The sequence below is a fragment of the Apostichopus japonicus genome, chromosome 3, assembly GCF_037975245.1.
Source record: "Apostichopus japonicus isolate 1M-3 chromosome 3, ASM3797524v1, whole genome shotgun sequence".
Taxonomy (NCBI): Eukaryota; Metazoa; Echinodermata; class Holothuroidea; order Aspidochirotida; family Stichopodidae; genus Apostichopus; species Apostichopus japonicus.
In genome coordinates, this window is record NC_092563.1 from 29,061,214 (window position 1) to 29,088,589 (window position 27,376).

Sequence of the window (27,376 nt, forward strand, 5' to 3'; positions counted from 1 at the left end):
ATCTTGGGGAAGGGGGGGGGGAGTCGGGGGGGGGGGGGTTGAAGCTGAATCCGTCAGGATTGATGATGCTAGTGTGATGAGGTCACGTTTGCCATCACAAACAAATGGCTGCGACTTGAGAAAATTGTTTTCACATTAAACTAGCACGTGAGAAAGATCTTTGTGCGTTAATGGTCAAAATGGATTAGGAGAGGAGAGGTAAACTTAAGAGGTCATTCACTTGAGGTCTAAGATGTGTTTACTGTTACTCTAAGTAACATCACCATGGCAGCAGGGTGCATGGGCTTTTGGAGAGATACTTTTTATTTGCATGTTTAATCAACTACGTTTAGGTAAATGTCAAGACTGTTTGGTATTAAACTAGCATGTGAGTTCTCATAAGAGCTTGCCAAAACTTGAAACTGTAACAGTTGCAATATGTGATATATTTACTTCGAAAGGATCTCATTATTCTCAGAGCTGTAAATAAAACAAGTTTTTTGTAATATTCAGAGGTATCTATCATGTTTTCTTTGAAGGATCAGGAGTAGTTTTTACATCATCTGAATTCTGTACCCCCTTATGAACAGCAAACAGGATGAGTTCTCGAGTTGAGAGGACTACAGCATCACTTGTGAGACGGAGAAAATGTATAATTGACTTTCAATCCACAGTGATTGTATTGTAGTTCCCCTAGAGCCAACTGTATCATGTTGGCTGGTAAAATTAATAACATTAAAATCATTAGTAACATTAATTGGTCAGTATCATCTGTGGTTTATCGACAGTGGTTTAATTCATTTGTGGGGCTCGATATCAGTATCATCGCTGGGTCATTAGTTGATATTATCATAACTGGGTCAACCACCACAGGGTCTGTAACATTAGCTGGGTATCAAAAGCAGGTCATCAGAGGAGAATCTATTAGTTCCACGGTACCCACACTATGCAAGTCAAAAGAAAATACACAAAAATGTACTAACAAAGGGCAATGTTACAACGTAAATATTTATTAGATAAAGATCAATTAGGGCATAAAATGATTAAAAGGATTGTGATTATTACTTATACTTTTTTCTTCTTTCTTTGAAAGATTTAAAAATATGAGAATGGACAAAACAATACAGTTATAAATGTAATATAAAATTTTGAATCTTAAACCTGAAGATACAAAAATATGTGGCAAATTGTTGATTATGATTTTTACAAGAACATTGCATCATTCACAGTGCACAGGTAATGCTTTAATGTGTACTAAGACTTATATACAACAGACAAAGTATGGTGGAGGAGAAAACATTAAATCTGTAACATCACAGAACAGACAGATAAAGGCAATCCAGATCACTGATAAGTAATGATTAACAAGAATTCCAGTTAGCTTCATGATTTTGGGCACTTTACAGGGGCATCGGAGCTGGTACGGCGAACGCCAGACCAATATTCACGGCGCCAAAAAAAAAAAAAAAGTAGGACTAAGGGGGAAAAAAATGGCAAAAAATAATCTGGGAGGTATATTTTTCAATAATTTTCAATAATGATGACAGCAAGTAGGCTAAATGTGACTACTCTGGCAGGTCTTGATTTCAAGCTCGGGCAGTGCCATTGCCTGCAATCTGGGAGGCATTTTTGCAAAATTTCTCCATTACGCTACACGCCAACCATGGTGGCGGGTAGCGTAGTTTTACCTACCAAAAGTCCACCCCCATAATTATGATAGATGGCCACACTCTGATCTGCTGTACCAATCCCAAATAGCTTCCGACGCCCCTGCTTTAAGGTCAGTTTTTGACCATTGAAAATATGAAAATGGTTCTGCAGTGTGATATCAGGTTTGTTTGTCAAGAATGTTTTAAATCATTTCAGAACCTGACAGAATGAATGTAAAGTTCAGGTCAATTGAGTCTCGAGTCTTTGAGGACCGGTCTTAAAGGTAAGCTGTATTGGCCCCAAATATGCTAGATATTCAAATATGGTCACCTTTGGTCAAAATTCTTAAACTGTTTTTATTACAACCTTCGAGGAAATTTTCCTCACTGGGACATTCAGTCATCTTGTATGTTCCTTACAAATGTCTGAGAACAATTTGAAGAGTAAAGACCTCAAGGAAAGTACTTTTTGCAAACTTCTAGCAATTATATCACTCTATATAATTTGGGGCCTAAACAGACTACCTTTAAGTCAAGTCACTGTAGCATTGGATGTTTAATGACTCAAATCTCAAAATACTAATACATGTACCATGCACTTGCAGCATTGCGCATCAGTTTTCCTTTATCTTTAAGGTGTACTGCAAAGTCAGACCCCTCAACTCTCCTGGTTTTACCTGGAGACTCCCGGTTTTTACCCGAATCTCCCGGTTTCATATTCTTTTCCCCCCTTTTTTTTATGTTTCATCACTTGCGACATTTCTGAAAATAGCCAACAATTTAGTCTTATGCTTAGTAATTCCCCACAGTAATGCTGAACAGGGAAGGCTATTCAGTGTAGTTCGCAAGAACAAGACAGATAGTCGGTCAAGTCTCAAACTTAATGGACTCTATCTAGCATACTAGCCATGAAGTCACAGTACCCAGAGTCCACTGTTCCCTGTTTCAAATGGAAGCCTACAAAAGAAACCCTGTAGAAAGCGAAGAAACACTGATTTGATGATTCTCTCACTCTATTGCATAAGTAGACTATACTTATTTGGGAGTATTTATATCATTTCAGTTGTAAATTACCAAACTCCCTATCTTCCCTTGTTCTCCCTATTGTTTCGCCCTAAAAAATGTTATTCTCCCTACTTTGAGGTCAAACAGGTTGACAGATCTACAAAGTGGTTTTCAAGAAAACACAAGCAGATTATGCTACACTTCTCATGTGCAAAAAACATGAATGAATCAGCTTCTACATAAATATTTTCTTTCATTCCCATTAAGTCCTTGAGGGCTGGTCTCAAGAAGAGCCTCATGTCTTCAAAAGGGAAGTCATTAATTGAATTAAGACAAGTCCATATCACGTTACAAAAGGAGCAAGTCCTGTCAGAGTTAGCAACTTGGGTCACTAACGCTGTAAATTACCTTCTGAAACCATTAATGTATCTGAACTGAAACAAAGGGTAGAACTAAAAAAATTATAGTCTAAAGAAGGAAACTTTCTCCTTCACAGAGTTCAATTAATGTATCTTTCCTTTTGAGTCCATGCCATCGTCAATTAGAATCTTGTGAAACATTGAAGAAACAGAAACTGTTGTAACATTGGTTAGTTCTAGAAACTTCCTGAGTTCCTTTTTTCATAATTCCTCCCGGCAACAGATCTTACGAGCAATTGAGTTTCATCAGACCAAAGGTGACTATTAAGCACATGACAAACATAAATACCTTTCCAACAAGTTAATTTAGTGGTTGCATACATAACCATCCACAGAGACTCAATCCAGTTATAAAGAGTATTATTAGGTTATTCTGAAAAAGAAGATCAAATAAGCTGGCTTTTAGCCTCAGGAGTCAGTGACTATAAAAACTTCAGCCCAAATTCTTACATGCAAAGTAGACTAGGCTACCATTAAATCTACCTTAGCTCAGACAGTGCTTGATAACACATTAGCTGCTAATCAACCTGGAGGAAATAAACAAGTGATTGGACAGAGAAGTTGTGGATGAGTTACAGTTCAAGATGTCCATCTACTATGAAAAGTGTGCAAGACTTTACCATTGAAATCTGCTCAGTATTTTTTTAGATTTATTGTGACAACTATCACGCCAAACAATGGTGCTTGCCAAGAATTTCAATCAAGGGCTCTGTCCATGGGCGTCAACAGGTGGGGGACGGGGGGGACATGTCCCCCCCACTTTCAAAAGTGGAGGGGATATCATATCATTTGTCCCCCCCACTTTTCAGAGTAGTTATTAAAAAAAATCACATGCATATGCGCGATTTTCTATTTAAGGTCAAGAAATCTGGACTCCCTGGGCCCCTGCTATCTATCACTTGCACCGTCATTTATCTCCCATTCTCCCAATATCCTAAATCTGCCCATTTAATTCGTTCGGGGGGGGGGGGGGAGACCATTCGAAAGTGTATTGAATCTTGCACACATGTTGTTTGTATGGGTTCCAAGGGATTAGGTAAGCCATACAGGTAGATGGTGATGAGTTACTATGTTCATATCACTACCTCCAGTCCCTTGGACTGGACGGACGAATAGGGGTGTAGGGGTTAAGTAATTAAGGCTACATGTATTCGCCGGATATGGTAGATCTTTATTGTTGAGTGCCGGCTAGGCGCTACACACGCTCTGCGCGCGGTGCCTTTTTCTGATTATTATTATTAAAGTACCTGGGCACATAACAACTGACGTCTCGCACCTACATGCATGTATTATATATACCACTCCACTCATCCCGGAGGTGACGGCGCCACTTTTTCAATATTTCGTTTGAGATGGACGCTGTGTAATTCGTCTCCCTTGGTGTCAGAACGGCATCTTTCTACCAGTACTTTCTGTCGGAATTTAGTTTTGTGAGACAAAATTTCTCCTCACAGATCTGGTTCTGATGTAACTAAAAACGACTCAGGAAGGCCGTCTCCTGCGATCTAGGGGGTCTTTTGTACCCAAAATTTTCTGGTACGCTACGCGCCAACCAATGGTGGCACTCCGCTTAGATAGTATAGTGTCCCCCTCACTTTCTGAAACCTGCTGACGCCCATGGCTCTGTCATGAAGGTACAAACGGTCTATGATTTAAAGTAACAGGAACGGGTAAAAGTGCTAAAAAGGGTGCAGACAGGTTCAATGGGTGAATCAGTCAAGGTTACCTCACAAGGGTGCAGACTGGCTGATTGAATCAGTCAAGATTACCACAAGCAGACTGGCTGATTGAATCAGTCAAGGTTACCTCACAAGGGTGCAGACAGGCTGATTGAATCAGTCAAGGTTACCTCACAAGGGTGCAGACAGGCTGATTGAATCAGTCAAGGTTACCTCACAAGGGTGCAGACAGGCTGATTGAATCAGTCAAGGTTACCTCACAAGGGTGCAGACAGGCTGATTGAATCAGTCAAGATTACCACAAGCAGACTGGCTGATTGAATCAGTCAAGGTTACCTCACAAGGGTGCAGACAGGTTGGGTGAATCAGTCAAGGTTACCTCACAAGGGTGCAGACAGGCTGATTGAATCAGTCAAGATTACCACAAGCAGACTGGCTGATTGAATCAGTCAAGGCTACCTCACAAGGGTGCAGACAGGCTGATTGAATCAGTCAAGGTTACCTCACAAGGGTGCAGACAGGCTGATTGAATCAGTCAAGATTACCACAAGCAGACTTGCTGATTGAATCAGTCAAGGTTACCTCACAAGAGTGCAGACAGGTTGGGTGAATCAGTCAAGGTTACCTCACAAGGGTGCAGACAGGCTGATTGAATCAGTTAGGGTTACCTCACAAGGTTGCAGACAGGTTGATTGAATCAGTCAAGGATACCTCACAAGGGTGCAAATAGGCTGATTGCATCAGTCAAGGTTACCTCACAAGGGTTCAGACTGGCTGATTGAATCAGTTAGGGTTACCTCACAAAGGTGCAGACTGGCTGATTGAATCAGTCAAGATAACCACAAGCAGACTGGCTGATTGAACCAGTCAAGGTTACCCTTTTTCAGCTTGCTGAATGAAACTCTTGTTTCAGAGAATGCAACTTAATGCGTTAGAAATTGTTAGCTTCACTTGAAACTTTGGACACCTGGTTCAAGGATTTTCTTTTCCTCTAATGACATAGTAACTTGTATTTACTTTCTAGTGATCTACTCACAGTTTTGTCCAAGCTACTATTAAATGGTGATCCTATGTAGATTTTCCTAAAGCTCATAGAAATTAACAGCCTGTCAAAATTCCCCAAAGACTAGATAGGCCTGATATGTCAGCACCCTCTTTTACATTTCTTTTGCAGTTTCGAGGTTCCATCGACCAACACAGATTGAGTAGATTTCAGAGTCGACAGAACTTGGGCCGCAAAAACCGTCAGGAATGCACAACGGCCAGGTCTTTAAATCTCAATGATTTTACTTCAAAGATTTTGCAGCATCATACAACCTTGCTCTATAAAGAACCTTTGCCAGTCTTGATATTGTTGCCTCACTGCCTTCCTGCTGATGCCATGCATGCAACAGTTGGTAGCTAGCTTCTTCATAGTTGTTGTTAGACTCCTGAAGCTTGATCTTGCTGGGTCGAGTCATGTCCAACAATTCAGCAACTCTGCTGTAATCACTGGCCACAGATTCAGAAATTTGCTGCAATTCTGCTCCATCATTGACCTCTCTAGAAGAATCTGTACAAACAAAAAGATCAAATTTCAGACACAACTTTTTTTTATCTGCAACAAGCAACAACTCAGCGCATACCTGGATAAATTCTTCTTAACGAGAGGATTCCGGTTTTTGAAGGTATGTCTTTCTTAGACGCTCTTTTGTGAAAGATTTATTCTCATAAACATAGTCACACACATATGCCATCACCACCGCATAGAATCCTTTTCCCTTCGACAAGGAATCACAAGCAAGTTGTTTGAGGGAGTGTTATACACTACGAAGAGGTCTGTAATACCTGTAATAGTGAATTAGATTACTCATGCAGATGTACACCCACACAGGGGCGTATCCAGGGGGGGCGCAACAGGCGCGCGCCCCCCCCTATTGGCCGTCACCAAAAAAAAAAAAGTTAAGCAAAAAAAAAAAAAAAAAAAATTGATGACGACCTTTATGTGAGATGTCGGTGATCGCTCAACCCCCCCCCCCTCCCGTATGCTTTTTTGTTTGTTTGCCAAAAAAGGTTCTGGCGAAGTTCGGCGGCATAATAGTTTTAGAAACATAGATGGTAATTGTGTTTGTATTATCACTATAAACACTAAATGACATGCCAGCCATACTAAATTGTGCATTTTGTGTCCATATTTACTGGAAATGTTGCTTATTATTAAGGTCGAAAAATGGATCACATATGGCCATGGGCGGCGATCCTGGGTGGAAGGGGGATATATCCCCCCCATGAAAATGGGTGGAGGGGATGTAATGCACCATACCCCCCCCCACCAAATGCCAGGGATAAGAATATTTTCATGCCTACATTTATGCATCTTCGTTAATGTAGCCTACGGCTCTTTCTTAGCTTCATTTCTCGCCTACCATAAACGCAGTGCGATCTGTTCAAATAAAGCGTCTTTATAAAACAAAAATAGTTGACTGTAGGCTTCATTGGCCCTATACCAACAAAATGTATTATTGCGCCCACGGTATTGATATATTACATATATGCACCCTCATAGTATTCATATAGGCCCTATAGTAGGCCTACACACGTACATGTTCCCTCGAACAGCTGAGAATCTCATGTAACCAGGGTAATGCTTAATACACGTTTCACCTGGATGCCCTAGCAATCGGTACCTAGGAATGTAACTATGTGTTATTGTGTATTGCATGTGTATAGGCCTATAATAGCCTGCATGAGGCCATTTTCTTCATCGAATAATATAACAGAGCTCTCGAACATTCTAACGTTGCGCCTGAAACAAGATTGACAGGGGCAATTTTCCCAAAATAACACCCGAAATTAAAAAAAAAAGTATTTTGGATCCTGATTATGAGATATTTCGGACATGACATCCCTATTTTAAAGTTGGGTATATGCCGCTTGGAAACCTCGGGAAGTGCCGTTTCCGGCCATCTAGAGGGTTTGTTAATCCCCAAATTTTCTTGTACGCTTCGCGCCAACTCATGGTGGCGCTACGCTTAGATAGTCAACAAGGTCATATCCCCCCCCCCACTCGGAAGTACGGATCGCCGCCCATGCATATGACACCATTTTGCATTTCAGCCCTTCTTTGAAAGCAAAAATTGTACACCCCCTCCCCTTAGACCCATCCCCCAGGACGCCGATCATTCATGCCTGGCGCCCCCCCTATTGGAAAATCCTGGATACGCCCCTGCCCACACCCCCATTCCCCTTTCTCAATCTCACACAAAAGAGTATTTATTAGTACAAGCTTGCTTTTAGACCTCATTAAAGATCAAACTTTTAAATATGATTCAGAAGGCACAATTTGACAACTAAATTTTTTTAATGTAGATGATAGTTGGTTGTGTGTCTCCTTGTATGTATATAACATGAAAGAATACAAGGTACCTGTTAACTGACTCTGTGGGTAAGGGGGCCTCTGGTGTGTTTGTGGAGACGACTGTGATCCGTGGTAAAAGTTCTCCACATGGCCAATATTAATATCTGTGACACAGGAAATGAGCAAAAGAAAAACAAAAAAACGACTTATCATCATAAACAGCAGTTATAAAAAAAAACTTAAACTAAGCTTTAACCAAAGTCTTCTGTATTCCTAAGACAGAGAACTGTTCAGTCACTTTTTTTTTTACTTTAAAATGGCCGACTTGATCAGCAGTGGCATGCACTAAGTGGGAAGTGGAGGGGGGTGGTAGATTTGTAGAAGGCAATGGTTCAGCTTGGGGTTTCTTACACTCTGTTAAGGAAAAATTAGATCACTCCCACAGATGTACACCGACACCCCCATTCCCCATTTTCAATCTCACAAAAAAGATTTTTTATTAGCACAAGCTTGCTTTTAGACCTAATTAAAAGTTTAACTTTTAATTTTAATATATTTTTAATATTTTCCTGGTGGAAATCAAAAAAATATATATATATACCTACATGGAGGTCAGCTTAAACCAACACCCTCCATTATGAAATCATTTATTTACCTCTGGCCCTTTGATGAAGGTTCAAGCTCGATCTAATAAGTCACGTGGCTGTACTGGATATTAAAATTTGCTTAAAATTTAAGTTCTTCTGGACTCCTTTGTTATGCAGGTTACTGTGACTTTCCAATGGCACCCCATCACCTCTCCCCCCCCCCTCCCTCCCTCCTGTAAAATACATGGCTTTATCAGATTCACCACCAACTAAGGGATGGATAGGCCAGTAAGTATATCATTGGACATGTAATCCTAAGCTCACTGTTACTACATCCTATCTAACAAAACTTTTCATTCCTTGTTTTCAAATTTGTTTAGAATTTCTTGGTTAGTTTTCAATGGTTCATTTGCATTCCATAAAAAAAGCCAGACAAAGCAGTCAGATCAATTATTACAAAATCAATTATCAATTAATCAATCGATCAATTAATTGATCCATCGATCGATCAATTATCGATAATGAATTTCAGGTCTATTGTGTTACAGATTTCAACACCTGACCAAAGAGCAGACAGTCATCTTTCCACTCAACTAGTTGACATTTGAAATACTAAATCTAAATTTATAAGAAGAGTCTGATATTTTGAATACCTCCTGTTGTGGTTTTCAAAATGGTTTCCAAAGAGGCCTTTTCTCAGGAGATGTTGAATATTAACCAAAGGTTTATCCAAAAGCCTAGCTATAATCCTTAACGGCACAAAAACAATGTTGTGAAAGAAAGAAATAAAAAATAGCATAACTAAATGTCTGCTGCAAATTATACATTGGATGTCTTTGTAAAATTACTCTGAAGGAATAAAAAATGACAACCTGGGTACTAAACTAACACTGATATTCTTAGAAATTTTGAAACAGAAAAATAGAAAAAAATTCTTATGTAGGCTGATAGTTTAAATTAGCGAAGATAGGAAATTGATATTTGTTTTAAATTTTAATGTTATACAAGCAAACCATTGTAAACTATCATTTTGTATATTTACAAACAAAAAACCCCACTAACATGAGATTGGAGCTTGGCTAGATGGCTGGCCCAGCTGGTACTGAGGATGGAACGGGAGTTGCTGATTGGATACTGGAGGATGGCCTGTCAGGTGCTGGTGGCATGGGGGCTGTTGTGGTTGGTACTGAGGATTTCCTGACTGAAACGGAAACTGTCTTGTCTGGTATCGTTGATTCCCTGTCTGGTATGGAGGCTCTTCAGTGTGGTCCGAGCTTGGAGACTGCACTCCTGAGAATTGCCTAAAACTGAGTAAATGTGCACAAAACTGAGTAAATTACCTATCAGAAACAAGGGCGTAGGAACCGGGGGGGGCTGGGGGGCACCAGCCCCCCCAGTGAAAAATATGGTGGGGCGGAAGTATCATTCGGCCCCCCCCCCCCGCTTCGCAAGTCAGAAAACCCCTTTTTCATTTCCAAATGAGAAAAAAATCTCATTTGGAGCACCAAATTGCATCTAAGGCCAGGTGAAAATGCAAAATTATTTACAAAATGGAGTGGGTGTTGAAGTGTGCTATATTGCACCAAATTGCATCTGAGGCCACCTGGAAATGCAAAAAAATTCCAAAGGGGAGGGGGACACTTTAGAAGGCATGTAAACCATTCAAGTATTCATTCAGCTTTGAATTGATCAAGTTCTTGAAGCCAAACTTAGTAGTTGACACTCAATATTTACAGATTCAGACGGCTGCAGATTTTTAAAGCTCCGCTCATATGTGCGCTCTACTGGCTTCCATAGATGTATGTATATGTACGTATAACCGGGCCGGGGGCCTAAGCTGTTTATAATTACCATTTGGCCTAGGTAAGGTTTAATTTAACTTGCCTGTCTTGATTGCTCATGCTCCTACATATTATATTAGGATTAATCTGGGCTGGTGGTTATTGCACATGAGGGGATGCACTGTGTGGGTAGTCTTAAGCTTTGTGGCACGCATCGGGACTAAGTGTTATTCTCTAGAGTCTAATTTGACTAGGAGGAATCCTTCAGGACTTGCTATGGGAAAGACATCCTTTGGGTGTGGAATAAGTATATGAAGGATTACGTTTACCTGTCTGTCAGGATATTTAAGGTTGTAGCTTTTTGCTATTTGGAGAATTTATCATAATTATAATTTGATTAATTTACACAATATTTCTTGCTGTTTATTGACGGTTCTGTTGATCTTCCCTTATTCAATGGCTTTGCTGACATGACCCTTGCCCTTTGCTGTCATGACCCTTGCCCTTTGCTGGCATGACCCTTGCCCTTTGCTGGCATGACCCTTGCCCTTTGCTGGCATGACCCTTGCCCTTTGCTGGCATGACTCTTGCCCTTTGCTGTCATGACCCTTGCCCTTTGCTGGCATGACCCTTCCCCTATGCTGGCATGACCCTTGCCCTTAGCTGGCATGACCCTTTGCCCTTTGCTGTCATGACCCTTGCCCTTTGCTGTCATGACCCTTGCCCTTTGCTGGCATGACCCTTGCCCTTTGCTGGCATGACCCTTGCCCTTTGCTGGCATGACCCTTGCCATTTGCTGGCATGACCCTTGCCCTTTGCTAGCATGACCCTTGCCCTTTGCTGGCATGACCCTTTGCTGTCATGACCCTTGCCCTTTGCTGGCAAGACCCTTGCCCTTTGCTGGCATGACCCTTGCCCTTTGCTGGCATGACCTGGCCCTTTGCTGGCATGACCCTTGTCCTATGCTGGCATGACCCTTGCCCTTTGCTGGCATGACCCTTGCCCTTTGCTGGCAAGACCCTTGCCCTATGCTGGCATGACCCTTGCCCTCTGCTGTCATGACCCTTGCCCATTGCTGGCATGACCCTTGCCCAGCAGCATTACATATACAACTGTTCACTTAAGTACAATTTCATTGTAGTTAATACTATCTCTTCCGAATTTTTCGTTAACTATAATGAATCGTCCTTATTTAGTTTATAAGTATTAACATCCTGTTATATGTAAGCTTTTGCTATGTTTCCCACAAGCCCTTGAAATGTGGACTGATGACAAACTGCTGCCCATGTTATCCTTCGCTTCCTATGCGTTATACATTTTGTCAGTAGCCACCCCTATTCTTCATGGGAAGTCTACCACATATTCTCATTTTGTCGTAAAGAGGTCTTTCCAACCCACTTATGAAAAGGGTCAGGTAACCCACCAACTTTCAGTTCTGTATATTAACAAGCGATGTCATTCCAAGCTGCACATTTGAGCACATTCTCTGCGGGCACAAATGACCAATCATCAATGACATACAGCAATCTATTGTTATACATATACTCTTAGGATAACACACAAAGAGAGAAAGATAAAGATGAAGAAGAAGAAACAGAAGCAACTTTTAAGAAAAGTCAAGCTGTAAATGCAAATTGAAACTAACTAGGGGTTTTGTAGATTATCAGGGTAAGACTGAGAGTGTGCCATGTGGTTTTGTCCTTGAGACCGCCCATAATTACTCTCACACGAAACGGGCCTTGTCTTCATTGCTGACTTCTGATGACTGCTGCCGTCTGTTTTCTGAAAATTTAGAAAAAGAGAGTAATAAAGATAAGTCAAGTATAAACTATCTACTAAATAGAAATGGTCTAAAAACTTTTGGAAAGTGCACCTTGTAGCCTTATATATGTTTCAAGGAGCATAGCAGCAACAGGTTACATGGATGCAAACTTGTCCTTCCTCTTCCCACCCCTCCCCCTCTTTCCCTCCCCCTCCTTCCTGCATGCAATATTTCAATGTAATGAAAGTCTGGTCTAAATGAAATTCTGGACATAGAAAGAACAGAAACAGATTGATATCAGTAGAGCATACCTTTTCGACGTAGCATCCAATATCTGAAATTAAAGATAAAAACAGAAAGATGTATTTTGATTTGAACTCAATATGTGTCGGCACTTTTACCAATCTATATACTGACGACAAAATAGCATCAACATATGACAACTGGGTTGACTTTATAGATAAACACAACGTTTTTACGGCATTGGAAATAATGGAGAACGCCAAAATGGGTGTGTTTATGCATACATTTATACCTGATAGATCTACCAATAAGGTCCATCAATATTCTACTTCTAGTCACATGTCTGAGATTGAGTACTGAAATTAGTGATTTAAGACCAGATGACTTGATATTAGAATTCAATCAATAAATCAATTGATCAATTCATTCCATACATTACCTTTCAATTGGTTGATGAGACTCTCAATTGATGATGAAACAGAAAGTTTTATTTCTTGATTTTGCTTCACATTTCCCGCCCAAACTCCAAGTTTGAATGTCTTTTCCTGTCCGTTTAACTTGTAGTCTTTTATTTTACTCAGAGGTATCCGTTGGATGTTACCGTCCTCATTGAAACAAAGTTCCCAGCTTCTTTGGTCGAGGTGTAATTTGTAAGATACTAAACCTTGCAGACGATAGAATGCCATAGCATCATTATTTTCGGATAAAATGATGACTTGAATATCTACAGAGAGAATCAGACATGGATATGTTTGTAAGAAGCATAGATGTGAAAGAGAAACATAAATAAAGCATCACAGTAAAAATTGAATTCAACATCTCCATACCTTTGAAGATACTAGCCTATGAACTGTATAGACTCGATACCAACTAGTGTTAGTGCTAGGATGTTTCAAAGGTGTTTTTTTTTGTATTTTTTTGCGCACATATAGCACAAACAGCGCCGTACACATGGTCAACCATTGCGACCAATACACACTGTACAGTGAGGGCACTAACAAAGCAAGTGTTTTCTCTTTAAAAGATTTGACCAATCACATTACTCTTTATAAAAATCAACAAAGCTTTATAATATCCGGCTCGTTATTGGCAAGTTTTGTAACTATACAGTAATGGTAAAAAGTACCAGGAATTGTTGCAGGAAATTCCCCCAGAGAAAATATTTTTGTGGGACCCTGTAGTTAAATGGCGGGAATCCCGCAATCGTGCGTCCTGATGCGAACACTGATAGTCTGATACCAACAGTGACATTGAAGCAAGCAAAGTGTGATATCACAGATGCCTTGCAAAACTATGACTTATTTTGTATATATTGTATATGTCCAACATTTGAATTACTCTGCCTTAACATGACAAGAATTCTTTTACAAAATACCAAAATAGACACCGCATTGACAAAAGTTACATACAGACGATGATACAAGAAGGAAACTTTACAAACCATCTGATTGGACAGTCAGATTACTCATTTGGCTTTGCAGACCAACCAGAGGTTTAGGTTTTGAGGTGGGAAGGTGTCCATCTGTTGGGGATTCTGATCCATCGGCATGGCCCCTGTGATTGACAGCTCCTTCAAGCTCTCGGGTGGATGGTTTGTCAACTTCGGAGGGCGACTGGTCATCTTCGATGTGCAGATCTTCATCGGTCGGGGAATCAGGGCGGTCATTGGTGTCCCGCTTGGCTGGTGTTCTGTTTCTGCGAGGAGAGGTTGGTGACTTGGAATCATCGCATTCTGTCAGAGACTTTCCTTCTTTCAACTGTTATTTTGACAAATTAATGGAAAAAGGAATAGTCTGTTATTATTTGTCATTTTGACAAAGTCATGGTACATTCAAACAGAATTGGATAAGCGACCCCCTGAATCTTACATATAGAGATATATGTGGGTACAGTCAGTTGACTGCTCCTCATTAGCTAGTCATAAATCATTTAGACTAATACAGAAACGATTTTTTGTGTCTTACAAATGCACTTTTTTTTTTTGGCTGCTGAGGTTGGTTCCTAACGCCATCACTCCTGGGAGGAATTTCTTTGACGAATGTAACAGTGTTTGTAATGTCACAGACAATCCTCGGACAGATCATACACTCTGTCTATGGATGTAACAGTGTTTGTAATGTCACAGACAATCCTCGGACAGATCATACACTCTGTCTATGAATGTAACAGTGTTTGTAATGTCACAGACAATCCTCGGACAGATCATACACTCTGTCTATGAATGTAACAGTGTTTGTAATGTCACAGACAATCCTCGGACAGATCATACACTCTGTCTATGAATGTAACAGTGTTTGTAATGTCACAGACAATCCTCGGACAGATCATACACTCTGTCTATGAATGTAACAGTGTTTGTAATGTCACAGACAATCCTCGGACAGATCATACACTCTGTCTATGGATGTAACAGTGTTTGTAATGTCACAGACAATCCTCGGACAGATCATACACTCTGTCTATGAATGTAACAGTGTTTGTAATGTCACAGACAATCCTCGGACAGATCATACACTCTGTCTATGAATGTAACAGTGTTTGTAATGTCACAGACAATCCTCGGACAGATCATACACTCTGTCTATGAATGTAACAGTGTTTGTAATGTCACAGACAATCCTCGGACAGATCATACACTCTGTCTATGAATGTAACAGTGTTTGTAATGTCACAGACAATCCTCGGACAGATCATACACTCTGTCTATGAATGTAACAGTGTTTGTAATGTCACAGACAATCCTCGGACAGATCATACACTCTGTCTATGAATGTAACAGTGTTTGTAATGTCACAGACAATCCTCCGACAGATCATACACTCTGTCTATGAATGTAACAGTGTTTGTAATGTCACAGACAATCCTCCGACAGATCATACACTCTGTCTATGTAGGATTGTAATGCATAGTTACAAGTTGCCAGGGATTGTAAATTGCACTCTTACTACATCAATCAACCTTGCAACAGACCATATGTTTTGAATACTTTAGCGAGTCAAGATAATACTGTCATTAATACGACCTAATTTTGGCGTTGGTTCCAGTGACAAATACCTGTTACATTCACCGTGATAGATGAAACCAGAAAGGAACAGAAAGTGAAAGGTTTTATCTTCTAGTAGTGCTATGACAAAACACATTAATAAATTAGCAGCTACCAAACACAACTTTCAAAATTAGGATAACTTCCTAAAGAGGAAACATATTTCTTTTCATCGCTGTCTGAGGGATCATCGCAAAGCTCCCGATCATATAAGCTACACACAGATGTGTTTGTTTGCGGCACACAATGAAATCGTCAAGCAGGTGACGTATTGTTCACTTACAAGATGCTTCAGGGTTGTGTCGGCTGTTGCCAGTTGTGCTGAGGTAACATTCTTTTTATTATAATCCCTCAAAAGCTCTGTCCAATCTGGAGGAACAATGGTAATAATACAGAAAATTTCATTCAATCATTTGTGATCCCTTAAGTATATATATATATATATATATATATATATATTTATATATATATATATATATATATATATATATATATATATATATATATATGTATATTAGCCTACAGTGGAAAAATAACCTTCCTTACTGGATTGAAACCTCTTGCCCTTTCCCCAAATATATATAAACATATTTTTATATAAGAATATGGAATTTTGGGGAAAAAGGTTTTTAAACACTTTAATAAAGCAATCTTGTCAGTGATTGAAACACATTCCGTCAGGGACAAACCCTACTCAAAATTGTCTATAACTGATCGAGTCAAAAGACTACAAGTAAAGAATCTCAAACTACGGTCATCTCTCGTAATAAGATAACAATTCTCAGACTGGCAGAAATAAATATACAAGAATAACCAAGAGACACATTACGTTGAACCGTCTTTCGCTCTGTTGGGTTAACATGCCAGCAGCCTTCGATGACGGTTATCACAATTTCAGGTACTGTATCGGGACTACCTCTTCCAACGTTTTGTAAGTCATGCCTGTACTCTAGGTTAACAAGGTAATATCTTAAATCTTTCAGAACGCTTTCATCTTGTGCTCTTGTCTCCACTGAAAAACAAAGAAAATTAACTGAGACATTACCAACTAATTTTATACTTGATGCTTCCCATCCTGAGATAACATGTTAACATGATTTTCTCTTACCTATTGACCACAAATATACTTTGACCTACACAGCAGACCATATAGCATTTGCATAGCACTTTTTATAGGACTTTCCTAATGCTGAGACGAAATTATTCAAATTTCCCTGTTGGAGAAATTGTGTTCAGACTTGGACATCTTCCGACGACAAATTTAGCATCCACTAACAACAAAAGGGATGATGTAATTTATTTGATGGACATCCATGTATTTGTATGAAACTGATTGAAGCTTCATGTTATCTTTTCCTTTCTTGATATCATGTTTAAAGGATTTTCATACTAACCTCTACTGACTTCTGACCTCCACTAAATCTGTAGCCTACATCTGCATAGTAGTTGACATTAGCCTACGTTGACCTCATATAACCCCTGGTGACCTCCACTTAAAGCATTTGGCTGCATGAATTGACTATCTAGGACACCCTCATACATGTACAAGATACAATGTACAATACAATGTACAAGATACATCCAAATTTCCATTGTGGAGGTACTATGTTTGAATGCAGATGCCACGCACACACACGCCCCTCCCACCACACACACATCGCACACACACCATCCTAAACTGCATATGTACTAACAATTGTCAGTGAATAATGTAAAGAGTTCAAACCAGAACACCAATGTTAGCATAGTGAATCCTTGCAAAGTTTGATATTCGAGAACACTGAATGTATCACTGCAGACAGCATTTTCAAGTTTCCAGCTCAAATGAACTCAACACATGCAGTAGCTATATCGTTCTGCTACACATTAACACGAATCAACACACTAAGTATGAATTCCATCCAAGTTTTACTGTTGAAGATATCATAGTTACTAGCTGTTTAGACTTCTGGTGACCTTTGACTGCCACAGAAAGGTCATATCATGAGCTCATCAAAGGTTGACAAACAATCTTCACTAAAGAGACAATATTATGAAAACTTACTGCAAAATAAATCAGCATTGGTAATCATCTTATAGAACACCATGGCACAACTAAAGAAATGAGAAAGAAAATAAATTAATCTTACTAGTCATGGATAAACTTGGTACTCAATTAACCTAGCACTTAAATAAACTTACTACTCACAGATAAATGTGATACTCAAAAACAGTGGTACTCATATACAGTATAACCAGAAAGCCAGTTAGCTTTGTGATTCCTTGCCATACAATTTCCTCAAAGTTGAAATAACTATCTGATTAATGTAGAGCAAGCGGGTTAAATTTATCTAAGAATTTAAGTGAGAACCATAAAAGGTTTTTAGCAATCCCTTGTGGGCATCGCTGCATAGGATTTTAAAGTATAGAATTTAAACCAAAATGTTTTTAATACAAGAACAAAACAGTCTTCCTATGTTAAATATATACACATTTTACCAATTTTGATGGAGCAATCCCTTTGATTAATTGTTGAGAGTTACATAACATTGTTTATACATTGTGAAATATTTTGGAAAAATTGGCCAAACTTTCCACCATTTGAAATCACCTTAAACCCTTGAGCCTTTTGTGCCCATTTGATATAACCTGTTGACCCCTTGAGGCTCAGAGGAGAAAACTGATAGGAGATTTAAGTGCATGTTTAAAGAAAGAGTATGAATTCTGAAGCAGATTTCATTACTTGGATGCCAGGTATGTCTCGTTGAAGACCTATAGAGCCCCTTCACAGACCTAACCTGAACTGAATTTGACCAAACTATGTTCTTTACTTGTGCTTCTTGAGATATCATGTTTACAAACCCTTTTTGACAAGTTTCCCATAAAGCCCACCCAAATATGAATATTAATGAGGTAAAAATTGCTGTTGCAAAGAACATGTACTAACTATATATTGTTACATCACCATACCAAGAATGAACTAAATCGGACATAATGTTGAAGAGATATTGACATTTTAAGAATTTTCTGTTAAGCCCCGTCCACTCATAAATATACATGGTTGGGAACCAAACACAATTGAGCAATGTACATACCATGAGGCATCTACCTAAAAAGTATGACATTGATTCAACTCATGGTTTTTGTAATACATATTCACAAGCCGTTTTCCACGATTTCCCATAAAGCCCCACCCACTTATGAATACTAATGAGTAAAAGCTGTTGTTGCAGAGAACATGTACAAACTTTGTACCTACATCACCATATCAAGTATGAACTAAATTGGACATATGGTTGAAGAGAAACCAAATATCGAGGAGAGTTTTTTTAGTTTAGATCCTTTGCCATCTTATTATGAACAATACTCTGTGGATTTGGAAAATTAATTATTGGAAAATGATGACTAATCTAAACATCAGCTATAAACAATTGTCATCTTTATAACATTTCCCTTGAGACCTCTGGAGAAAACGGTACCTGTAAATATCATCAGATTCCTTGGCTGGATCAGCAGGTGATTTCCATCGTTCTGGACTATTATAGAACATTGTTCCAGAGGGTTTATTAAAATTGCCACTTGTTATTTTGGAATTTGTGTAGCTTGCTTGGTCCTTCGAGAGTCCAAAATCTGCAATCTATGAATAAATTTGGAATATAAATTTACAGATTTACCTTCAACAGGGCCATAAAACTCTCCCTTTTATCTCACTGTACAGTACAATCCTAGGAACAGCAATTACCTCTATAATAATTATGTGATAATTTTGCTGATTATAACAAAGTGTGCATAATTTCTAGCTTGATTATCACAATTTTGAAAATTTAGTAATTTACAAAACAAAGCTAATAACCAGAATGCAAAATGCATTGAAGTTTCATGTCTTCATTGCACAAGACTTCTGCTTGAAGTTAATCAACTGAAGTTAATAGCTGTCACATTATAAATCTTGAAACACTATTTTGATGTACAATTACACTACTGTATATGGCAAGCTAATTGCTCAACAAATCGAAAAACATGGATTATCAGTCGAAAAACCATGTTTATAAACTGATAAACCATGTTTTTCGATCGAAAGACCATGTTTATCGACCGATAAACATGGATTTTCGGTTGATAAACACGGTTTATCGGCGAGAATCCATGTTTATCTCTTGAGAAACATGGATTATCACTGATAAACATGGTTTTTCGGCGATAAACATGGTTTATCGGTGATAATATGGTTTATCGCCGATAAACCGTGTTTATCTGTCGAAAAACATAGTTTATCGCCGATAAACCATGTTTAATCGCCGAAACATGGTTTTTCGACCGAACATCCATGTTTCTCGATTTATTGAGCATTTGGCTTGCCATAACTGTATGGCAGGGTAAACATAGGATGATAGGTCAGTCTACTTAACTGGCAAAACACACCTCCACCAAGAAAAATAGGAGTGTTGTAATCAATGTGATGCATCCATGATTCCTATCGTTAGATGTCATGTAAACAGGTTTTCAAAGTTAACTTCTGGTGACCTCAAATGAGATTTGACCTCAAAAGCAACAGGATTCTTGTACCCAATATGGCAAAGCCCTATACCAGTAGCCAGAGCATTACCTGGTTGATGTTTCGCTGTTGTGTATTTTTATCATTCTTTCATTCTTTCATATTTTTGTTTTTATTCATAATTTGATCATTTCCTTTCATTTTCCTATTTTGATATTTGATCATGAATAACATTTACTTTAGATTTCACTTTTATTGCTAACTACTTCTATTCATGATCAGGTGGCCCTGTGTGACCTGTCTTCTTTTCTTTGGTTGTTTAGTAAACTAAGTAATTGTTTTGTGTGGTCCTTTCTTTTTCTAGGAATGCATGAGCTGGCTCCAAGAGTCTATCCCTTTTGAGAATTGTGGGTGAAATAGAAAGTTTAAGAGCTATTTTTGGTTGCTAGGAACATTCTTGGTGATAGATGTTAATTTTCAAATGTACTTATAGGCATTGAAGACTTGCATCAAACCGCGTGCGGCCATCTGAAAAGTAAAATTTTTGTTTTGCCTGCAAGTGAAGTTTTGTTCGTGTCGCTACAAAATGCAGACAGTAATGAAACGTGATACCTTATTATCTTTAGCTGGACCTGAGATGTCCATCGCTGTATCGTTTATACACTGCTGTGGGTATTGACCGTAGCTGTATGTACTGACTGTACACTAGTATCTAATTACCGACAGTAGCAAGCTATGTGTGTATTTTCTGGGATCGATGGTGGTGTCTAACAATTGTTACACCTCATTCGAAACTAGGTCAGATAACGGACATTAGACGTTTCTTTTTGCGCGAGTCTTCACACCCTTTAAGGACACTGATGAGACCCATTTACAAGTTAAGTTATGTGTCTGGTAATTATCTAGTAAGTGCTAATCAACAGCTGTTAGGTCAAAGGACCCCAGAAAACAGGGAGTGAAGGGCAAGCTGGTCTAGAGTTGGAGAGGGGGGGGGGGTTGAGACAAAGGCTAAATTACGAATATTCAATGAATCCTCCTTTGTGTTTGATTGGTTTAAGGTGATCAAGTGTGAGTTGCAATGTACTAAAATATGGGATGTATTCTTACAAATATGGGATGTATTCTAATAACTATGTATATAAGGAAATATGGGATGGTATGAATAGGGTATGATGGAGATTTCATTTCAGTAAACACCGAGAGCTGTTTAACAAATGGAGAGTTTACTGATCACCCAAAGCTGTATCCATGGAGGAAGACCTATATCTCATCCTGTATTGATATCTGGCAACCCCATCATTTGTTGTGCTCCGCCCGTTGTGCTTATTTTCTGTTTTAATGGAACTATATATCACCATTTAATTTCTCGTTGGTGTTTGGCACCGGAATTGAAGCCCTGCTATGACCCATCCCAAGTGATGAACAGCCCCTCCTAGAGACCGAGACACCCCAAGAGGATATTTTCCCGAGTCGCAAGCCATCCAGAACGCCACCCTACCCCAGAGACATCCCCATCTATTAAAGTGAATTGCCCTGGCAGTATCCCAAGGAGGAAATTTCATTTTCCAATATATTTGGTCGACCCACGCCGCGATTTTGTTTTTATTTCGTTGGTAATGTATTTTATTTTCCAATAAAGTCCATGGATTTTCTTATATGATGTAAGAGCTCTGAGAAGATCTATAAATTGCTCATTTATATTATTTTATATTAGAGTTTCAATGATAGTTGTAACCTATGCTGGCGTGTGTGTGTGTATGACGCCTCGCTTGTAAACATGATATCTCAAGAAGGGAAGCTTGGACCAATCTAATATTTGGAGTATATGAGTACCACATTTAGGAGAAAAATCCTTTTATGGTGGTCAAAGGACATTTGGGTCACCAGAGGTCAATTTGTGAAAACCTTGTAATCACGATATCTCCAGAAGGAAATCTTGGATCAATCTCGTTTTTCGTGTGAAGGAGCGCCACATTAAGAAGAAGAAGCCTACTGTTTTTTGTGGAGGTCAAAGTTCATTTGGGGTCACTAGAGGTCAAAATGTGAGAACCTTGTAACATTCGATATCTCAAGTAGGTAAGGTTGGACGAATCTCATATTTTATGTAGTGGGTACATGTTCAGTACAAGATTTTATTGAGGTCAAAGGTCAGTTGGAGTCACCAGAAGCCAAATTTTGGAAACCTTGTTTTATAAGCTACCGTATCTCCCACCCACCAGCCTATCAGATAACATATAACGAATAGGAGGCTGTTGGCAATTGGAAATAAGCTTATGGTCATCCGTAGAATCTAAAACTCAAAACTGTCAACTCGAACATATCTGCATGGGTTTCAACGTGCCGCTCAGAAGCCTTAATTTGCGTGCAAAAAGGTGTACTCTTTGTACGTATAGCTGTGCTACTGGAAGTTTTCCGTCATAGTTCAGGTTGGATGTAGTTTCGTTGTGACCAGGTGCCGTTTATGATACTTAACAGTTCGTCTAGTTAAATTTTTCACTATGACCAATCTCAATGTGAATTAATTGTGTAAACACTGTCTCAGTTTGAGTTCACAAGCTGTGTCTGGATCGGCTATTGATCTCAAGTTATGTAGTCTCTTCCACCATTTACATCATTGCTAGGCCTTAAATGTGTCGTCTGGCAAGGGTGTTGTTCAATAACAACTTTCCGACATGGACGTTAAATGGATGTGTGCCGAGAGATGGGCTTCGGTCAGCTTGCGAGTCTACAAGCCTCCATGGCTTCTTTCGCGAGTTCCTGCTTGCGGGAAGATCACATATACATACATATACATACATAAAAAAGTAACGTTCGTCTTTCGTCACGTTTGAGTTTATGGAACATCTCGAACAAAGTAGTATAAAGTATATATATATTTTACTTTGATTTCTTTGTATTTTTCCCTCTTTGCTACTCTATTTGGAATGTCTAAAAGCTATCAGAAAAATGTCAGCTTTGTGATCACTTAATAGAATTAGCACATATATACTATGCTTAGGAGAACCCCATGGCATTAATGTGATAAATATATATATGTATAACTTACTTTGCATACAAAACTGTCAGTTACCATGACATTCTCAGGTTTGATGTCTCTGTGGATGATGTTATTATGATGCAGAAATTCTACCCCACTCAAGATTTGTTGCATAAAGTGGAGGCAGCGTGGCCAGGGTATATAGGTCTTTCCCAGAGTCTTTCTCAACTCAGACAGGCTGTAAGAGCAGTATTCCATGATGATGAAGTTACTATCATGATCACGATAAACACCTTTAATTCCGACCACATGAATGTGAGTAGAAAGCTTTACCAGTTTCTGTATTTCCTTCAACTGATCTCTGCAACAAGATAAAAACAAACAATCAAAGTACAACTAATTTCATTTTACGTACTGTTGCAATATGCCCCATTCCCAAACAGTTAAAACCATGGTTACTGTACTGTTATGAATGTTTCTTAACCCAAATTGAACAGTATATTCCTGACTTCCGTCAGCTTAAATCGTTGAAGGGAGAGTCCAACTTAAATTTAAACTTGATACATTGGTAGAGAAAGTCAAGTGCATAGCCAGGACTTCATCTAAGGGAGTGGGGCGGATTCAAATGATTGACCTGTCAATGAGAGCGCTTTGCTCTATCTGCGTAAAACTAAAAACTAAAATCATTTTATTTTTGTGTTTTCTGAGTCTTCCCAACCATCATAAGTGAGCAAGAAGTTTTTGCGGGAATCGTAGCAGAAAAAGAACCAAAAGGGAAAAAAGCCTGCGTTCTTGCTCCAAAGTTCAAGTATCACACTACAGTAACTGCTGTCTGAGCTAAGTTTCCTTGCTTTACCAGCACACTCAATGTATGCATATCCCGATTGACATACAAAGTTCATTCAACTTGAAGCAAGTCCAAATCACATTTTTTGTTCGATGACCGATTTCAATGGGAGTTAAAGTGGGTGAAATGGCTCACTACTTTCACATACATAATGTACAGGGTTATTGCAGGTGCGGTGATTGTTTACAAACTTACAAAGTCTATGTAGTGTTACGAACTGAACTTGAAGGGCACTCAAAAATTAAATCATAATTTTGCCGAAATAGCATTATATATCACAAAATGAACAACAGGTGCTTTATTGGATTAACATTTAGCCATAAAATATGACCTGACCAAGGGAACCTTTTGACAACATTGATGGGGACTTGATTGTCCCTTCTGATCCTCTTTTCCCACTAACCTATAGATCGTCTCGCTTTATCCAACTATAACATTATACACGGTGGTAGCCAAAGCTATGTCATAGGCAACTACCTAGGCCTATTCATCACAAACAATTAGCGATAAAAAGTGACAAGTATATTTCACGTTTTGGCGGGTAGAATTTTAGCCTCACATACCGTAAGGCTTGCATGTAACATTAATCTAACAATATGCTAATCATTATTGGGAACATTTTCCGTCAGTTTGGGGCTTTTTTAAAGCCTCTCCGATATGAATTCTTTCTTCTTCCCGAAATATTTTTAGTTGAAAATTGTATAAGAAAAGACTAGTTGTTGGATTTTGTATATATCTAGAATGTAATGATCACTGTAGTACTAGTAGTCTTCTACTAGGCAGTCAGGGCAGGGTTCAAATGTTATTTTACCGTGTAGTTTGTACGTAGTTGGTTACCCGACAGGTAACGCATGTCTGGTACTGCGGTCCAACATTTGTACCCAGTATAAACAATAGAATATAGTGTAAAAAGTATTTTTTTGTACACTACAGAACGCTTTACCATAAACGTATGATGTATGGTGGCGATAGATACATTTATAAAACAATATATATGAATCATAACATAATTTACAAAAGCCACAGTGCCCTTTCAAATGTTCTTCATAGATTTAATTATTGATGTGATCATAATTCTACTGGCTACCATGTCCGTTCATTCCATATATATTAGCATGCCTGCAGAGAATTACATATACACATGAACAAGAAATCTTTAGAGTAGAAACACAACCAATGCTAAGATTTGAGATAGCTGAGAATCATTTGTTCTATGTCATTTATTTCTGCTGTGCAATAAATAAGGAAAGTGCAATAAACTTTGGTCAGTCAATTCAGGATACAATTACCACACTCCTGTTAGCAGCTTGACCAATAAAACAAAACGTGAGCTGTGCCCCACCCTGAAGACTTTGCAGGTAAACCAACTCTCAATATAAACATGAATAATTGCACATACCCTCTTGTTACTTCTTTCGCTGCAACATCACCATTGTGTTTATAGCAATAAGCTTTATACACTTTTGAAAAACCGCCTTCACCAATCTTTTTCCACTTTTCTCTGGGTTCGAAGTTATCCTCTTGTAAAACGAGGCTGGGTTCACCATAAGCAGCCATTTAAAGCAATGTAGATGTACAGTACCGTACTGCAGATAAAATGGAAACAACAATAGATGGTTCATGATGATCTCAGGGAAGAAAATATGATGATATTGAACAATAATCTAACTTGTTGCTTCCATTAAGTTATAAGAGACCCAAGAGTAGAGTAGAGTACTAATACGTATGAAAATGCAAACCAAGTCAGTATGACAGTTTCACACACTGCTACAGTAGGCCTGGTGGAGGAGGTGTGAAGGTTTTGAAATTCTTACTTGCTTGCTGCTTCTTAGAAGCAAAGGAATATGTAAATAATGGTGAATCAAGGGTTCAAAACTAGTTTGCGTTTCAATTTTGCGAATAAAAGTTTTGAGGCGAATGTCATGGATGTGACAATGGGAAGCTGGACAGGAAGGGAAAGATGGTTGTGGCAACAAATAAATGGAACAAACAACTTGAAATTTTTCAAAAGTGTTTTATGATACCTTGAGTTTTCTTCTTGGCCTGAAATATTGATACTCTTGTACATTATTACACTCACTTTATTATAAGATGAATTCCAACATATTTGTCTTTAGTTATACTATAGCAAGACAGGATCAGTATTTCAATCTTGATATTTCTTTTCCCTCTTGATGTTTATTTGGAAAAGCTTTATTATTGTTCCTCAGTTATTGACACATTGAAGTGAAGAGACAGAGAAGTGTTCTGAATGTTGTCTAATATACACGCTGATACCAGTTATAGGGATCACTTCTTGGAATAACACTGTAAGTAATCTTAAGTTTAGCCTGTAATAGATATTAAGTATTCCATGTACAGTAAATCCTATTCTATCCTTAGCATATTCTAACTATATGTTAAAGGTAATGCTAAGTGTAGTCTGTATAACTTAAGCCTATGCTAAGTAAGTAATGAGGTTACATCCAGGGATGTGTAGTCACATATTCCTGATCTAATGTTTGTGAAGATGCTAAGGGGAGAAGATAGATCTGTAGAGCACACCCCACAGGGGTTGGTAACCTCTGTCTTGGGTTTATTTACAGTTTGTTACATACATGTATCGAATAATAACAATTGGGGAAAGATAAAAATAGTGTAGTCCTAAGTTGAAAAGGCCGTAATGGTATTACGATAGGGTACTCTACTTTACCAGTTATAATTTTTGCATTGAGAATTGCCACATTTTCGGGTAATAAATAGGGTTATTTACTTGCTAATGATGAGTACATTGATAACACAGCAAATTGATAAATACTTACAGTACGGATCTGTCAACAAAGCAATTCCTCACCGATCGGAAAGTGACGTTACCTTTCACCAAATCGACCGTGCGTTTTCTAATACTGTTGAACTAAGTCTACACAGTGTGCAGTTACGTACAATCAACAACATGATGGCTAGAGTTTTGTGTGGTGCGATGACTGCTTTGAACAAGTTACACAGTGTATATGTAATGGTCCAAAAGTTATTTCAGGGGATTCCCCAATCAGTTTTCACACGCCACTTCGCCTTTCTATTTGTATGGAACATCAGAAAGGACATTATTTTCAACAACTCAGTACTAGACTACTAGTACCTCATCAAATTGTGTGTCATCGTCACTTTATTGGAACGATTCAGCGCCACAGAAAGAAGAGAGTTGGCAATTTTGTTTTAGCAGAGTTGTTGACTAGGGGAATGACTTTTGATTCCAGTCAGATTCTCGAGTTACATTGAAATGTGAATTTGATTTAGTGTTAAATGACATCATTGTGACTTTGACTTGACTTGCAGATATAATGGCTTGTGACTTTGCCTTGACTTTTTTGACAGTTTGTGCTGACAAATTACATGACACTTGCAAAGGAAGACGCTTAAGTACCGATATTGCAGTGGCTCCAAGTTATGCATTTGTCAGTTTCTATTTAGCATATATCAATATGGTAAAAGTGTTAACTACGAATTTAGTATCGATCTTCAGAATACTTGGCATTGACAATAGCAGGGGCGTATCCAGGATTTTCTAACCCGGGGGGCGCGAATTACTATCTAAGCGGAGCGCCACCATCAGTT

At 38.7% G+C, this 27,376-nt stretch overlaps 1 protein-coding gene across 2 annotated transcripts; it reads right to left on the reverse strand.

The window, feature by feature from the left end:
• Positions 1–4,745: 4,745 nt before the first annotated feature.
• Positions 4,746–26,750, reverse strand: LOC139965765 (uncharacterized). 2 transcript variants are annotated; one of them, XM_071968452.1, is made up of 14 exons: positions 26,584–26,749; positions 25,182–25,368; positions 23,005–23,296; positions 18,943–19,100; positions 17,529–17,578; positions 16,314–16,496; positions 15,768–15,853; positions 13,883–14,198; positions 12,881–13,165; positions 12,510–12,532; positions 12,082–12,218; positions 9,718–9,962; positions 8,137–8,232; positions 4,746–6,283 (listed from the first exon to the last, which is right to left on the reverse strand). In XM_071968452.1, the coding sequence occupies exons 2-14, from the start codon at positions 25,337–25,339 to the stop codon at positions 6,018–6,020; spliced, it is 2,295 nt and encodes a 764-aa protein (XP_071824553.1). In that variant the 5' UTR covers positions 25,340–25,368; positions 26,584–26,749; the 3' UTR covers positions 4,746–6,017. The 2 variants fall into 2 exon arrangements, 1 of the variants encoding a protein (XP_071824553.1); XR_011792380.1 differs by lacking the exon at positions 4,746–6,283 and adding an exon at positions 9,309–9,404 and having other exon boundaries at positions 26,584–26,750.
• Positions 26,751–27,376: the final 626 nt, after the last annotated feature.